General features: G+C 36.9%; 1 protein-coding gene across 4 annotated transcripts in view; it reads right to left on the bottom strand.

Moving 5' to 3' along the window:
- The window catches only part of ARHGEF12 (Rho guanine nucleotide exchange factor 12), a 144,397-nt gene that overhangs the window by 14,690 nt on the left and 114,127 nt on the right, over window positions 1-15,580 (bottom strand). For all 4 annotated transcript variants that reach the window (XM_030839448.3, XM_030839438.3, XM_060304195.1 and 1 more), the window contains 8 exons: window positions 11,539-11,671; window positions 11,201-11,236; window positions 10,073-10,227; window positions 8,955-9,101; window positions 7,774-7,859; window positions 4,496-4,621; window positions 2,764-2,878; window positions 1,054-1,154 (listed from right to left, as the gene is read on the bottom strand). In XM_030839448.3, the coding sequence (XP_030695308.2) occupies window positions 1,054-1,154; window positions 2,764-2,878; window positions 4,496-4,621; window positions 7,774-7,859; window positions 8,955-9,101; window positions 10,073-10,227; window positions 11,201-11,236; window positions 11,539-11,671 (899 nt within the window). The remainder of the gene's footprint in view (window positions 1-1,053; window positions 1,155-2,763; window positions 2,879-4,495; window positions 4,622-7,773; window positions 7,860-8,954; window positions 9,102-10,072; window positions 10,228-11,200; window positions 11,237-11,538; window positions 11,672-15,580) is intronic.

Below are 15,580 nucleotides of genomic sequence, written 5' to 3'. Positions count from 1 at the left end.
CCCAAGATTATAAAAATTTCCAAATATACAGAAAAGTCTGAATGTGTATAGTAAACACCCATATACCCACCATCTACATTCCACAACTAACATTTGCTACATTTGTTTTATCATATACCTATCCATCTATTCATCCCTCTATCTATCCATCAATCCAGCTTATATTGTGGATGTATCTCAAAATGAGATAACACACTTTATCTCTAAACATTTTAGCACGCATCTCATTAACAAGAGTTCAATATTTATTGACAGTTCTTTTTTTAAATTAAAATTTACATACAGTGAAATGTACACACTTTAAGTATACCTTTCCACCAGTTTTTACCAATGCATATGCCTGTGTAATCAAGCTCCTATCAAGATATGAAATATGACCATCGATCACCTCAGAAGGCTCCCTCATACTTCCTCCTAGCTAATCTCTGTCCCTAGATCCCCAGTGACAACCATTTTTCTGATTTTTTCCACCATAAATTAGTTTAGCCTTAGAAATTCACATAAATAGAATTACATATTTGTACTCTTTTGTGTCTGGTTTCTTTCACTCAGTATAATGTTTGTGAGAGTCATCCATTACTGCTAGTATTACTTTAGTTTATGACTATATTTGCATTTGGTTTATGCTATAAACATTCCTGCACAAGTCTATGGGCACGTATCTTCCTTTCTCTTGGGTAAATCACCAGGAAGAGAATTGCTGGATCAAAGAATGGACGTGTGAATACGTACATTTTTAATTTAAGTATAAATTGCCAAACTGTCCTCTGGAGTTTTCATCATTTTACACTCCAAACAATACATTTGGAAGTTCCCGTTTTTCTACAGCCTCACCAACAGAGTGAATGAATGAGCAAACAAGCAGCTAGAGGTGCTCAAAAAAGCCAACTACAACTCTGATGTTCTATCCCAAATTGATCCGGACCCACCTACTACATGAATGGTTAACAAATATCCCGCCCTTCAATTATGTAATAACAGATTCCAGGTAACACTAATTTAATATTCTTATTCTCACTGCCATCCTGTGTCTTCTTGCTTTTTCCTTCTTACCTGCTTGTTTTCTGCCTCCTTAACGGCCTGATTTACATAATTTAAGATCTGACGACAGTGATCTGCAGCTTTCTTGACCTTCTCCCTTTCTGTTGGCCATTCTAAATACGGCAAGGAAATCCAAAATGTAAAATGGAGGAAATAAGAAAAGAATGTAAGTATATACATAAATGAGATACCACTTTATTTCAACAGTTATAAAAGCATAGTAAGACCTTGAATATTTTAACTTTTATTTTTATTTATTTATTTTTTATTTTGTCTGTGTTGGGTCTTTGTTGCTGTGCACGGGCTTTCTCTAGTTGCAGTAAGCGGGGGCTACTCTTCGTTGCAGTGTGTGGGCTTCTCATTGTGGTGGCTTCTCTTGTTGCAGAGCACAGGCCCTAGGCGCATGGGCTTCAGTAGTTGTGGCACATGGGCTCAGTAGTTGTGGCACACGGGCTTAGCTGCTCCGTGGCACGTGGGATCTTCCCGGACCAGGGATCGAACCTGTGTCCCCTGCATTGGCAGGTGGATTCTTAACTACTGCACCACCAGGGAAGTCCAAGACCTTGAATATTTTTATACCAGGCTAAAATCCTACAGCAGAATCTCAATTCAGGTAGTCTTTGGACAGGTAAGACTTCTTATCATAGTACTTTAAGCATCAATACTAACCTTTAAAAAGAAACCAAATCCAAGGAGAGATGCTTTATATCAAGTATCAGGTCCACCCAAAGGAGTGGGTTTCATTCACATTGTAAGCTATATAAATGGGACCCCTTTCCCCCTATCAAAGTGCACAGCCTACATGATTATGGACAGTGGACCCATTAAACAATATATTTTGAATGATAAAACAATTCAAAATAACTCCAAAATATGTTTCTTTGAATTTGGTATTATATTAAAGAAAGAAAATAGTTTACAACATTTGTATCATTAAAAGAAGACGAACTTCATCAAAATGTGTTGAGATTATGTTGAGGTTCTATTTTGGTAAAGAATACCAAAATCAGAATATTCAAAATTACAATCCTCCAAACAATAGTCCAACTATACTGAATAAATATATTAAAGTATAAAAGTTAATGTGTATGAGTATTTTCAAATTCCCAGGCATAAGAAACAGGCGTTTGATTGCATAGAATTATTAATGAGAGCTAAGTATAGAGCCTAAAGCTCAACTGAGAAACTCAGATTCACTTCACGTTTCAAAACAGGAGAGTTGGAACGATATGCATTGGTTGGACTTAATGAAAGTATATATGTAGATACAAAACATCTCTGCAACCCAGTATAAGTCTTCTTCAAAGCAAATATGATATATGCTAGAGGAAGTATTGGTAAGCTTTTTTGTACACTTTATAGGCCATATGGTCTTTGTCACAACTACTCAGCTCTGCTGCTGTATTACAAAAGTAGTCAGAGACAACATTTCAACAAGTGAGTATGATTATGTTCCAATAAAACTTTACTTACAAAAATACATGGTGAGTCAGATTTAACCCGTGATCCAGAGTTTGCTAAACCCTGTGCTAGAGCTATTAACGGAGTACATTAAATCAAACAGCCCAAAGAAGACTGGATTGAATCTTGTTAGAACATCTTGCCGTACTATTTGGAAATTCAACGTCCACACACCAGGATGCTGTGAGAGATTATTCAGCAGAAAATGTGTTTTTGTTGTTGTTGTTCCTAAGCTCTTTAATTTCAGTGAGAATGCTGTACCTGTGTATTTGGCAATATTATCCAATAGAAGAGGGTACTTAGTAAGCCTCTGCATTTGGGTGGGAATGATATCTTTCAGCTGCAGACGACGACACAGTGGATTACTCTCAGCATCCTAAAATTAAAGTCAAATAAGTGAATTTGTAATTCTTATTAGGACTATGATTACCTAACACATACCACATATTCATCATGTAACTACCTACAGCAACACAGTTCTGGTTATTAAATCAAGACTTAAAACCTGCCAAGACATACCACTGCCACACTACACTTCTGCTTTCTCCTTTAATCACATAACGTTGCCTTTGTCACTCAGCCAATGGCTTCTGTGTTATCTATTCAAGCAAAGACTGAGAGCATCCATAATCAACTCTAAGAACTGCTTTCTTGTGAAAAAAGTTTTATCTTCACGTATTAAAAAAATCTAGTTACATTTTTCAATGACTGGCATTCCTACCAAAAGCTAGTCAGTTAATTTGCTATCTGCCACTCCAAGTAGGCACAACAGCTCACCAGTCTCGATATATCAGCTCAACTGTACTAGGGTTCTGTAAGCTTTTCAGTGAAGCGCCAGACAGGGAATATTTTAGGCTCTGCACGCCATCCGTCTCTGCCACAACTATTCCACTCTGCTGTTTTAACACAAAGCAGCCACAGACAATACACAGAGGAATGAACTTGGCTGTGTGTAGTGAAGAGTTCTAAGATGGCCTCCAAGATGCTCACTTTCTGGTGTACACACCATACAATCCCCCCCCCCTTGAGTGTGGACAGAACCTATGAATATGATGGGTGACAATCACTCCTGTGATTAGGTGACTATCAGTTAACTCTGAGTCAATCAAAAAGGAGATTGTCGTAGGTGAGTCTGACTTAATCAGACGAGCCTTTAAAAGAAAGCTCTGTCAGAGAGACACATTCCTACTGGCCTGGAAGAAAAGGACACATCCATCTTGTAAACTGCCTACAAGGGCCACATAGCAAAGAGATGTGGGCATTCGCTAGGAGCCGAGAGCAGTTCCTAGTCAAACAGCAAGAAGACAGGGCTCCCGGTTATAGTTACAAGGAAACGAATTCTGCTGACAACCAGCGTAAGCTCAGAAGAGTGGCAGATGAGAATTGCAGCTGCAGGTGATACCTTGATTTCAGCCCGGTGAAAGCATGAAGAAAGGACACAGATAAACTGTATCTGTACTCCTAAACTGTAAAAGCTGTGACATAATACATTTGCATTAAGTTGCTACATTTGTGGTAATTTGTTATACAGCAATAAAAATATCAACTGTGTAAATACAGCTTTGTAAACTTTATTTACAAAAACAGGGAAGAGGCTGGATATGGCTGGTGGGCTATAGTTTCCTGACCCTTGGTCTACACCAATATATGCCCTAGTAAGCAGTGTTACGCTCTTCCATGGGCTTGATATAAGGCCATTCTGATGTTTTGACGGTATTATTTTAATAGTGTACATGGGCCATTTCCTGACAGTATCTCCATGGCAATGTGGACTTCTATGTCAAGTATTGTAATCCTGCCATATATTCTTTATTATTCACCATTCCAGTATCATCTTTATATTTTCCAGTAATTTAAGAGAAAATGTATGGCTTTAAAAACGTAAACACAGACATAATCCTTGTAAAAAATTTAGTCGTAGGATTCCCCTAGTTTGTTCCGTAATTGATAAAAAATGGCATTTCTTTTTTCTTACATGACTCACTCAACTCACTTGCACAAAAGTCTGGAATCGAGAATCCTTTTTCTGACGAGACTTGATCATTTCCAGGGCAAAGGGTTGGTTACTGCAAAAGGTAGCAGCAGCATGTTTCAACTTTTCCTCCCCGGGTCCACTGAACTGTGCCAAGAACGCAAAGAACACAACAGAGAATGGGATACTGAGTCTATATGAGGCCAGGCAAAATGAGAGACAGCCACAATCCTTCCAATATTCCAATAAGTATCCTCAAGTGACAAGAAACAGAAATCTACACATTTTATGTGGATTATCAATGATTCTCCATTAAAAAGGGTCTGACCCTGACATATCCAGACCTTTCCTGATCATTGTCCAATGTTTTCTTGCTTGTAGCCTCTACCATAACTTACTACTTTTTCAGTCTATTCCACTTCTAAATCAGATAGAAACGTTGACACTTGGGGGAATATGAGACACAAAATGCTTAAAGACTGGGATTAAATTTGATTTTCTTAGAATGTGACACCTTCACAAAAATTACTGTCTTACTGCTCTAGGAAGAAAATCCTTGGGATTCTAAGCTTACTTTCTTACTGTGGAATCCGGGGCAGGTCATAACTTTTCTGGGTCACAACAAAATTAAATCACTGCTGCTTCACCCATGTAGAAGGTAGGGATCCATCCCTTGAATTTCTCTTGGGGAAGATTCATGAGCCTATGACCCTCTTTTACTAAAAATTATACTTTTTACTGATATTTTTCATTTGTAAATTTAAGTTTGTATATGCCACGATTTTAAGGTTTCTTATAAGACACCTAACAAGTGCTTCACTCATAATAGGTATTCTTATAAGTACAGGTCGAATAAATGATTTTTAAAACCACCTTTATATTTGTAGCAATTGCTTTATGGTTTATAAAGAAGCTTTTCATAAAAATCTCCCATTTAAAGACATATTTCCAAAAGTTTATACACGAAGGCATTTTGTAAAAAATCCTTTTGTAGGGAGTTTGTAGTTAAATTCAGAGTATTTTTTCTTCAACTATGACACATACGAAGTGATATTTTAATAGGTTGCTCCAATGTTGTATTCTTATTCTATTATAAATATCACTCAACATATTTAGAGATGAGACTGGCGCATTTTTGGTATGTTAGTCAATCCAGGTGTCACGCAATTACTAACAGTGGCTGTTTACAAAAGAAAATAACACCCTAGCCTTAAGCAGTTTTACAGTGGTTTTACTAGCAGCATAAGTATATATAAGGTGACCTCAAGGGACCAATACTGGAAAAATATTCTCCAAAACTATTTTTTAAAAAATAGAGTAGGGCTTCCCTGGCGGCGCAGTGGTTGAGAGTCCGCCTGCCGATGCAGGGGACACGGATTCGTGTCCCAGTCTGGGAGGATCCCACATGCCATGGAGCGGCTGGGCCGGTGAGCCATGGCCGCTGGGCCTGCGCATCCGGAGCCTGTGCTCCGCAACGGGAGAGGCTGCAGCAGTCAGAGGCCCGCGTACCGCAAAAAAAAAAAGAAAAAAAAAATAGAAAAAGAAATAGAGTAAAGCTAGACACCTGTTTATGATTTTTGCTTTTAGTATTTCTGGCCAACACTTTGCCCTAAATTAACCCTTTGTACCTAGCAGCTACTAACCAAATTGGTTAGTCCATTCTGCTTTTCCTCAACATTTTACAGGCATATCACATTGGTCAAGAATACAATTCTTTTTGAATGTTCTAAAATAAATTTGTGGTCCCACTTTTAAGAGGTATCTCCACTTTATTTTACCATGTAGTAGATTTATGCAGTCCAAAGGACTGTGGTAAGCGGACCAATGTACTTCTGTACCTTATTAATGATGAATCTCACTTGACACTTGGTGTTAAACGTTATTTTTATTAGATGCAAATTAAACTGCTTAGGAATCAAGATTGATATCATTAGGTCCATATGACTTACAACTTTTTAATCCAAACTTAACAAGAAAATTGACGCTACGCTATGTCATACTACGAATTTTCTGTTTCAAGTTGAGTAGAGTGCTTCCAAGGCAACAGAACTCAGAGATCAAGAAACAAAATGAGTCCCACCATCACAGAGTAGCCACAGAATAAGGGGGATTTTTCAAGGAAGTCAAGTCTCCTTAATAACAATGATGTCAGCGTGGGTCTAAGGAGAAAATGCTTTGGAAAGTCCAGTAAATCCAAGATGAGACTGGATTATGATTCCCTGATCTTGCTCTACGTGTCAAGTGGCTAATGGCTAAGAAGAGTTCTACTAATAGATTAGGAGATTCTGAGTTACAGTCTCACCATCAATGAAAGGAGTAGGATCAAGATTGTTTTAGTCAACTTTCTAGTGTTTAATCATTGTAAAATTATCAATCATTGTAAAATTACCAAAAAGTTATCATTGTAAAATTACCAAAATCTTGTGACATTTCCTCAGTCTACATATTGAAGTAAATATCTGTCGGCATAGCTAAACAGTTCTTGTTCAACCAGTGTTAAAATTTTGAGAACTACATCACATATTTTACTATTATTCACAGCCTTAACTATAGTACTTCCTTTAAATGTCTGGATCAAACCCACTTTCCCCTAGGAAGATTTTCTGTATGTTCCAGTTCAGGTCTCCTTGCTATCTATTCCCATAATAACCTGTATTCTCCCCTTTTTGTAACACTAATCACACTTGAAATAACTAACGACTGTTTTTTAATTTTTTTTTTCCCATTGACTATAAGCTCCACTAGCACAGGAGCCATATCTGTTTTGACTGCTACTGCATCCCCAGTACCTAGAACAGTGCTTGGCACGTAAGTATATATTATGGAGTATATACTGATAAAGAGTCAGCTGGAAAGATAAATACAATTTGACAAACAGCTACTAGAGTCTCTGAACTCTTTCCTGGTACATAAGATTAAGTAATTTTCACCCTTCTACTTTTGTGATGGTAGTTTTGGATCTACAATTGTCTAATGTTTTACAGTACAATTCTGAGATTTTGACAACAGAAGACAGTTAAAATTCTACATCGGTTAAATTATTTTTTATCAATATCCATGTTACTCTACATTCTTTTAAACACAAAGAACTAGTATCTTTAATTTGATGAGAAAAGAGCATGTAGTTGATTGGGCACTTATTAGAAGAATAAGTAAGAATACACAGTTGGACCCCTTTTCATCTTTACATTAGCTTTGCAAAATGGAGGAGTTTGCATACTTGGGAAGGTTAGCAACTTAACCTTGAATCTGATCAAGTGTCTATGACAATTTTTAAATTAAATAGCAAATCTCCTTACCCAAGTCAGCAAATCTTCCCCAATCTGATCAATAACAGATGTCTCATTCCTCTTTCGAACAGCCTTCATTTGCTCATTCAACCCAACTAAGGGAGAAAAAAAACAATGAAAAAAATTAAGCATACATTCATTTCAGGCTGAGATACTGGTAATACCACGAACCTAAATTTTCAAAAAAAAAAAAAAGGATTTTCAGAGTAGCATACAGCTGCTTCTGATGGCCTTAAATATAAATCTGGACCCAATTCCTATAAACCTAAATGTTTTGAGTTCTATCTGAAAAACAGTTGCCAAAGCATAAAACAATGTGGAAACTAGCACATTATACACAGTTAGATGCATCAAATACGCATTTAACCTCAAGACTCCATCTATAACCAATCATGTTCATAAAAAACAAAGTTCAATTGTATAGGTGACTCCGTCCACTGTTCCTCTCAAAATGTGTGTGTTCCCAGGCAATGGACATCATCATGCTTGAATGTGTCCGTGCACACTGGTGAGACCTAGGATCACCCACAAAGGGGCAAAAAGCAACCATTTGGTGGGAGGGTGTTGGTAGGTGGTGATGGCATCCTTGATGAAAGATAGACTGAAAACTAAGGGTCCTGGAGAAACAGTGACTTAAAAAGAGAGGAACTGGTACCACTGCCTACAAAAGTCCAAGATAACTACAACCAGGGAAAGCCAGCAAGACAGATTCTTTATGTATTCACTCAAGCAGTCCAAGCAACAAAACAATAAAATAATTTAATTCCTGAAAATATTCCCACCATGGGATTATATGCTGTATATTACTACTTACAAAATATATTTATACATATATTATTATATAGAATACATTTTTAAAAACATATATATTGTAATCAATAGGGAATTTCCAAGGGTAATTTTAACTATTCATGTTTTTCATCTCAGGCATGGACTTTAGGCCCTAAGTCCTGTGTTAACACTTTGTATAAAAAAGGCTGATGGGGGCGTGGGGTGGGGGTAAAGGGTTGGGGAGAAATTAAAAGATCCAATCATTTCTTTATGTTATGCTCACATTTAATTATATAATTTCAGGAAAGCTAACACGTGGATACATTTATAAGATTTTACTGTTATGGTCCCTTTACATACTCACAGTCTTTTATCTATTGGAAATGATAGGGGAAAAGATCAGAGTCAATTTCTCTTACTGTGAAGTTGAAGAATATCTTCTAAGTTTGAAAAAATTTTCCGTAGTTCTGAAGGTGACAGAATTCCTTCTCTGGAAACTCGCTGATAGAACACTTGATCTAGAACCTTCAATGTTCGAACATGAGCTCTTTCAGTGTAGAACAATTCTAAGCAGGAAAAAAAGGAAATATAAAATGTTACCTTACTTAGAATGGGATCCAACATAGGCTTTAGCTGAAATTAAGTAGCAAATGAGTTATATAATAATTATTTGTAGTTTTGAAAGGATATAGTATCTCTGAAGTCACTTCTTGATTACATTAAACTCTCCTACAGAGCTATAAATACTGGCAAATGAAAAATATCATCAAAACTATTTTGTACTTAAAACTTAACAACGTACTCCAAAATCCATTGGCTGGGAGCACCAACCAATCACAACTACAGCATTAGAAAACTGTAAGCCCAAATAGCATACGGACCTTGAATTGAACCCTCTTCAGAAATAACAGCACTGTGGTACCTAATTTGCCTATAAACTCTTATTTCTGAGGCCAGACTTTATAATCTCACTATGTCTCAATGCTGCTAGAGACAGGAAGGATATTTATTCAAATCACAGCCTAAAGACAGTAGCAGGTACAGCTTCCATGTCATCTCTCTGTCACATATATGCTAGGATAAAATAAAGAACATGCACGAGGATAAAGGAAGACCTAGATTCTAGTTTTCTTCCAGTCACTTATCAGCTGTATGATCTTGACTAATTCAACCACTCATCCTGAGCCTTAGCTTCCTCATTTACAATCTATGCATAAAAATAACTTAGCCTGAAAGTAAAGTGATGGGACAAATGTCTCAATGATTTTTCAAGTTTAAGATCTATAATGCTAAGAATTTTAAATAACCTGAATGCTAAATGCATTTTCCTTTTAAATTATCAATAAGAATCATACAATCATTTGCATTTTTAAGTTGGAAAGTTCAAGGATCATCGATCTATTAGTTTAATTTCCTCTCTGTTCAAAACAAAAGGCTAGCAGACACTTCGAAGCAAACTCCAAGGCTCAGGGGTTGGTTTAACTCTAATAAAACTCAATATATGTGAATAACAACAACAAAAGCTAATTAAACTCACCATTAATTACTTCCTGTCTTTTGATCTCACAAGGCTTTAGTGCCAATAACACTTCTCGACTAACGAGCTGTTGCCAGTTGGGTGGATCTGTCTCTAAGTCATTTTCAAACTGTTCATCCTCACTTTGACTTTCTCCAAAAGCTATGCTGTCAAACCTAATGAAGAAAAAATAATTCTATTTGAGGATTCTATTTGAGGATATCACATGGACAATAGCACAAGTCTTTACACTACAGTCAATCAGTCATATTTCTGAAGTACTGCTTTGCACAGAGCCTGAAACATCATCCTCTCTTACAAAACAGCTTACATGTGTTATAAATACATCATCGACTCCTACAAAACAGCTTACGTGTGTTATCAATACCTCTATAAATATCTTTTAAATAATTGTGTTTATTAAGAAATTTCTTTGTCCATCATCGGATGAATGGATAAAGAAGATGTGGCACATATATACAATGGAATATTACTCAGCCATAAAAAGAGACGAAATTGAGCTATTTGTAATGAGGTGGATAGACCTAGAGTCTGTCATACAGAGTGAAGTAAGTCAGAAAGAGAGAGACAAATACCGTATGCTAACACATATATATGGAATTTAAGAAAAAAAAATGTCATGAAAAACCTAGAGGTGAAACAGGAATAAAGACACAGACTTACTAGAGAATGGACTTGAGGTTATGGGGAGGGGGAAGGGTAAACGGTGACAAAGCAATAAAGAGGCATGGACATGTATACACTACCAAACGTAAGGTAGATAGCTAGTGGGAAGCAGCCGCATAGCACAGGGAGATCAGCTCGGTGCTGTGTGACTGCCTGGAGGGGTGGGATAGGGAGGGTGGGAGGGAGGGAGATGCAATAGGGAAGAGGTATGGGAACATATGTATATATATAACTGATTCATTTTGTTGTGAAGCTGAAACTAACATACCATTGTAAAGCAATTATGCTCCAATAAAGATGTTTAAAAAAATAAAAATTTAAAAAAAAAAAAAAAGAAATTTCTTTTATACTATCTAACAGATTTGTGTACAGGGTTTCTTTTCCTTTAAAACTAGGACTTTGGGGAGAAAAGATATATTTCTTAAAATATGCCCTATTGAAAGCGACTTTAGGAATACTTACCTTCGAAAGGGCTTCGGTGTCCCATGTTCAGTCACCCTAAAATGATGGAGAACAGAGAGTCAACACGAAAACAAAACAGAAATCAAGAAATTTATGACAAAGATACTCAAAATTGTGTTAAACTACAGTGGCTGATAAATAATTCTGGATATTGCAATGATTTAGTATCAAATAAATTAAAAAACATTTCAGTACCGATCTAGTATTTACTACCAGTAAGTTCTACTTCTTCCCCCAAAAAACACATGGGGGAAAAAATGCTACGGAGTGTAGGCATACTATACAGTGAAAAGCTTTTAAGCAATGTCCTAAACGTCCCTAAGATACCACTGAATTACCTTTCCACTTCCCATTCCTCCTCCTGCACTTGGTCTAATGGAGGAGGTGGGAAGTCAAAGATGGTACTGGGAGTACGAGGTGTGCCATCTAAGGAGTCTCCAGATGCTGGCGTTTCTCCAACTTGCTTTGATCCTGAAAAGACACAAGTCAGACATTCAGGTGGTGTTACTAAAGACAATGATTAAAAAAAAAAAAAAAAAGAATTAGTAACCCAGAAAGTTTCCACCTCACCCATAGCCAAATTCTTCCTTAAACAATTGCAGGTTAGCTAGAAACAAAACTCTAATATAAAAATTTTAAATGCACTAAAAAATAAACAGGAAAATCATTTTTAAGCAGGTTTTAAAAAATCAACATAAGATATGGCAACAACTCAGAAGGGCGTATGATAAGGAGACACATTCTCTTACTTTATCCTTTTTTACCCGCAGTGCCAATCTTTTTCATTCAAATTTTAGTTATTATGGGGGTCTACCTCCAAATAATAACCTCATAGTTCTTTTTCTTGATTTATTATATTTAGGAAATATCTATCTCTTCTTCCTCCGAGGATTTTGCTCACTTATACGCCCCATCTTCACTTCCCTCCCCTTTTTCTTCCCACTGTTTAATAACTATATTATTATTCCTAGTTGGCTTATTTGTTATTCCCTAAGCTTAAATGATAGAATTATATACATATCTTTTTTCCAACAAGGTGTTAGTATCTTAATTCTCCTCTATGTCAAATTAGGTATTTAGTGTCCATAACCTTCTCTTTAATTATATTTCTTTCCTTTACAACTAAATATTCTGTGCTTTGCCTATTAGGTTGATTCTAAAAGTCTGAAAACAAATAGTGTGCTTACATTATTATGACCATACACATATTGTAATACAACATATATATACATATTATTCATGCCAGGTTAAGAGGCATGTTAGTTAGGATTAGGTTTTCTTTTCTACTGGTCCAATCATACAACTCCTAGGCCACTTGAAATAGAGTATTTATTACATTAAAGTCATATACTCAATCAATTACCTTAAGATTATGCCATTTTTTAATTCTGCTTCATGTTCAAATCATGACAACTTTCTTGAACAATTCTGTTCTTCTTAGCATTTCTAAATGCCTTTCTTTTATTGCTGTCAAAGTAATATAATTTTACCAAGTCACAAACTTTTTCATCTGTTACTGTAAACTGCTTAAAATCTCCTTTTCTCTTATCCCCTAGGTTCTTCTTGTGTTCCAATCTGGAACAGCTGTTCCCTTGGCCTGTGACACAACTATCATCCTAGAACTGCCCTTCACCACTTTCCTGGGTTGTTTCCACTGTTTCCTGGACCCCATGAGATTTTCTTTCTTAATTTTTCTCTCATTTTGCTGGAGTGCGTATCTTAAATTATTTTCAAGGAAAGGGTGCAGTTCAGTTAAACTCTGAATCCTGGAGTATCTGAAAATGTCTTTGTATCTTTCTTCATATTTGATGGGTAGTTTGGATGGATATAGAATTCTAAGTTCAATACCATTTTCTTTCAGCAAGTTGAAGGCATGGCTCCTTTGTATTCTAGCACCTAATGTTCTGAGAAATGTGACATCATAATCTCCACTTTCTTTCTCTTGAAAGCTTTCAGGACTCTTTTTCTTTATCTCTGATGCACTGACATTTCCAAAGCTACTCTAGGCATGGGTCTTTTTTTAAAACATTATTACTCATTGTAGTTGGTTCCGGGTGAGCCCTTTCTGTTTGAAAGACATGTATTCTTTTTCAGCGCTGGGAAGCCCTCTTCTGTCATTTCTCTGACTGCCTCTCCTCCAGTTCCTCTGCTGATGTTTTGTGAATCTCCGTGGTGGCTCTCTACATAATTCTTGCCTCTCCAATTTCTATCTCTTGATGTCTCTGATACAGATTCTGAAATATTTCCTTGACTTTATTTTTAGGGACTTCTTTTTTTCTTCTTATTTAATTATTAGCAGCTGTGGTGGTCTGAAAATACGTCCACAAATTCTTTGCTACTCCTCCCTTCACAGCAGTGGCACCTAATTTTTCTCTCCTTGAATGTGGGCTGGATTTAGTGACTTGCTTCTAACTTGCTGAAATAAGGGGGTATATCCATACAGACTAAGTCATACAGAAAAACACTGGGATTTCTTTCTCGCTCTCCTTTGGATCACTCTGGGAAAGTCAGCTACCACGTCAGGGAACACTCAAGCAGTTCCACGGAGAAGCCCACGTGGTGCGGAGCCGAGGCCCCCAGCAAGGAGCTAAGTCTTCCTGCCACCAGCCACCTGCGGAAGCACGGAAGAGGTCTACTGGCCCCACTAAGCTTTCAGATGGCTGGTTGACATCCTGACTATAGTTTTATGAGAGACTCCAAGCCAGAACTGCCCAGCTAAGCTGCTCTTGAGTTCCTTACCCACCAAAAATGTGAAGTAGTAAATATTTTTTGTATTAAGCCATCAAGCTTTGGGGTAATTTATCACAAAGCAATTAATAACTAATAAAACAGTTATTATATGTAATAGTTACATTAAAACATTTTGGTCTCTGCTCCCTTTTTATAACATCCTATTCTTGCTTTAGATATAATAACCTCTTTAATTTCTTCAAGAATACTATCTAATTTAGAGGTATTTTTATAAGTTCTTACTTATTGCCTAAATTATTTTCTGCTAGTGGCAGTTTTTGTGTTTATTTTGTATTTTCTTTTTTATGCCACTAATATGTTTGGCATTATGTATTATCTTAGGTCTGGACTCTAATAACTTTTGCCAACAGTGAGTAATGCTGTTCATATGTAAGAATAAAAGACTGGGCAGCTGACTTGGCTTTCCGTTCTGCTATGTGGAAGTAGGGCCATTTCAGCCGGAAGCTCCTCAGAGCAGGGTAAGCCCCTGGCATGCCTATTGTCATGCTCCAGGCCCCCTAAAGTGAGCTCCAGGGCACTAATACCATGGAGGACTTAACTCCTTATACAATTCACTCAACTTGTATAACAAAGAGCATATTCATTTTCTTCCGATACAGGAATGACACACTGCTTATATTCTACAATGTAAGGATCAGAAGCTGCTGACATAACTGTTTTGATTACAGACCTTCAATTAATTCATCATTTTCAGCTTTACTTCTTACTCATGTACTCCATAACTTATGCCAACTCTGAGCCCAAAGTCTCTCCTGGGTTCTAATTGACAGACTGGCTCCCACCTTGGACTCCTTAAACGAACTACAGGCTCCGACTTCCTTTATGTTGTTTTATCCATCAAACCACTCTTGCCCACTTTCAATCTCCCCAAAATTTGTTGAAATCTCTTACTGAATGATAATATCTTTTCTTCCTCTACTTCTTTTCTCTTTATGATTTTTGTTTATTCATTACCTACCATGCTTTTATTTCAATGAGACATGAGAGCCATGAATTAATGCATTACTCAGTCCTACATCTTCAGAATTCCATATAAGACAGAACCTCCACACTTCTCTACAAATATCACCCCTACTTCTTTGTCTTGAGTAAAAACTTTCGTATCCCATGGAAGGTAACCTCTTCTGCTACAGCCCTCTCAAACAGAGACTGATGTTTCAGTCATACACTGTGTACTGCAGGGTGGAGATGAGATAGAGACCCTTCTTTTTCCTCAGTACTACTTTTAGACTATTATCTTACCTTCTTATAAAAATCCCTTGCTCTACTGAGGCTCTCACTCTCTGAATAATATCACATGTTCTCCCCCCACCAACAACCATCTAGCAACACTGAACCTTTGGCTGCTGGCTCACAGTCTTCCTCTCTGTGCTATTACCATATGCAGTGATCTCAAAGTCGGTGGTATAAAGGTATTCAAACCCTTGGTTCCTTGTTCCTTACCCTCTTCATCTATAGTAACCCCCTCTTTGCCACCTTGGTGACCACTCCCACAGATTTATCCTTGATCTTGTCATATCAGAAATTGAACTGCTTCCAAAATCACCAATATAGAGAAGCATTTCCTTCTCCAAATAAAACCACCTAATTCTTCCAGATCACTTGCTTCAGAAACCCATTATAACAAGT

The sequence above is a fragment of the Globicephala melas genome, chromosome 8, assembly GCF_963455315.2.
Source record: "Globicephala melas chromosome 8, mGloMel1.2, whole genome shotgun sequence".
Taxonomy (NCBI): domain Eukaryota; kingdom Metazoa; phylum Chordata; class Mammalia; order Artiodactyla; family Delphinidae; genus Globicephala; species Globicephala melas.
The sequence above is the reverse complement of the archived record's forward strand: the minus strand, read 5'-3'. Positions and strand labels throughout refer to the sequence as shown.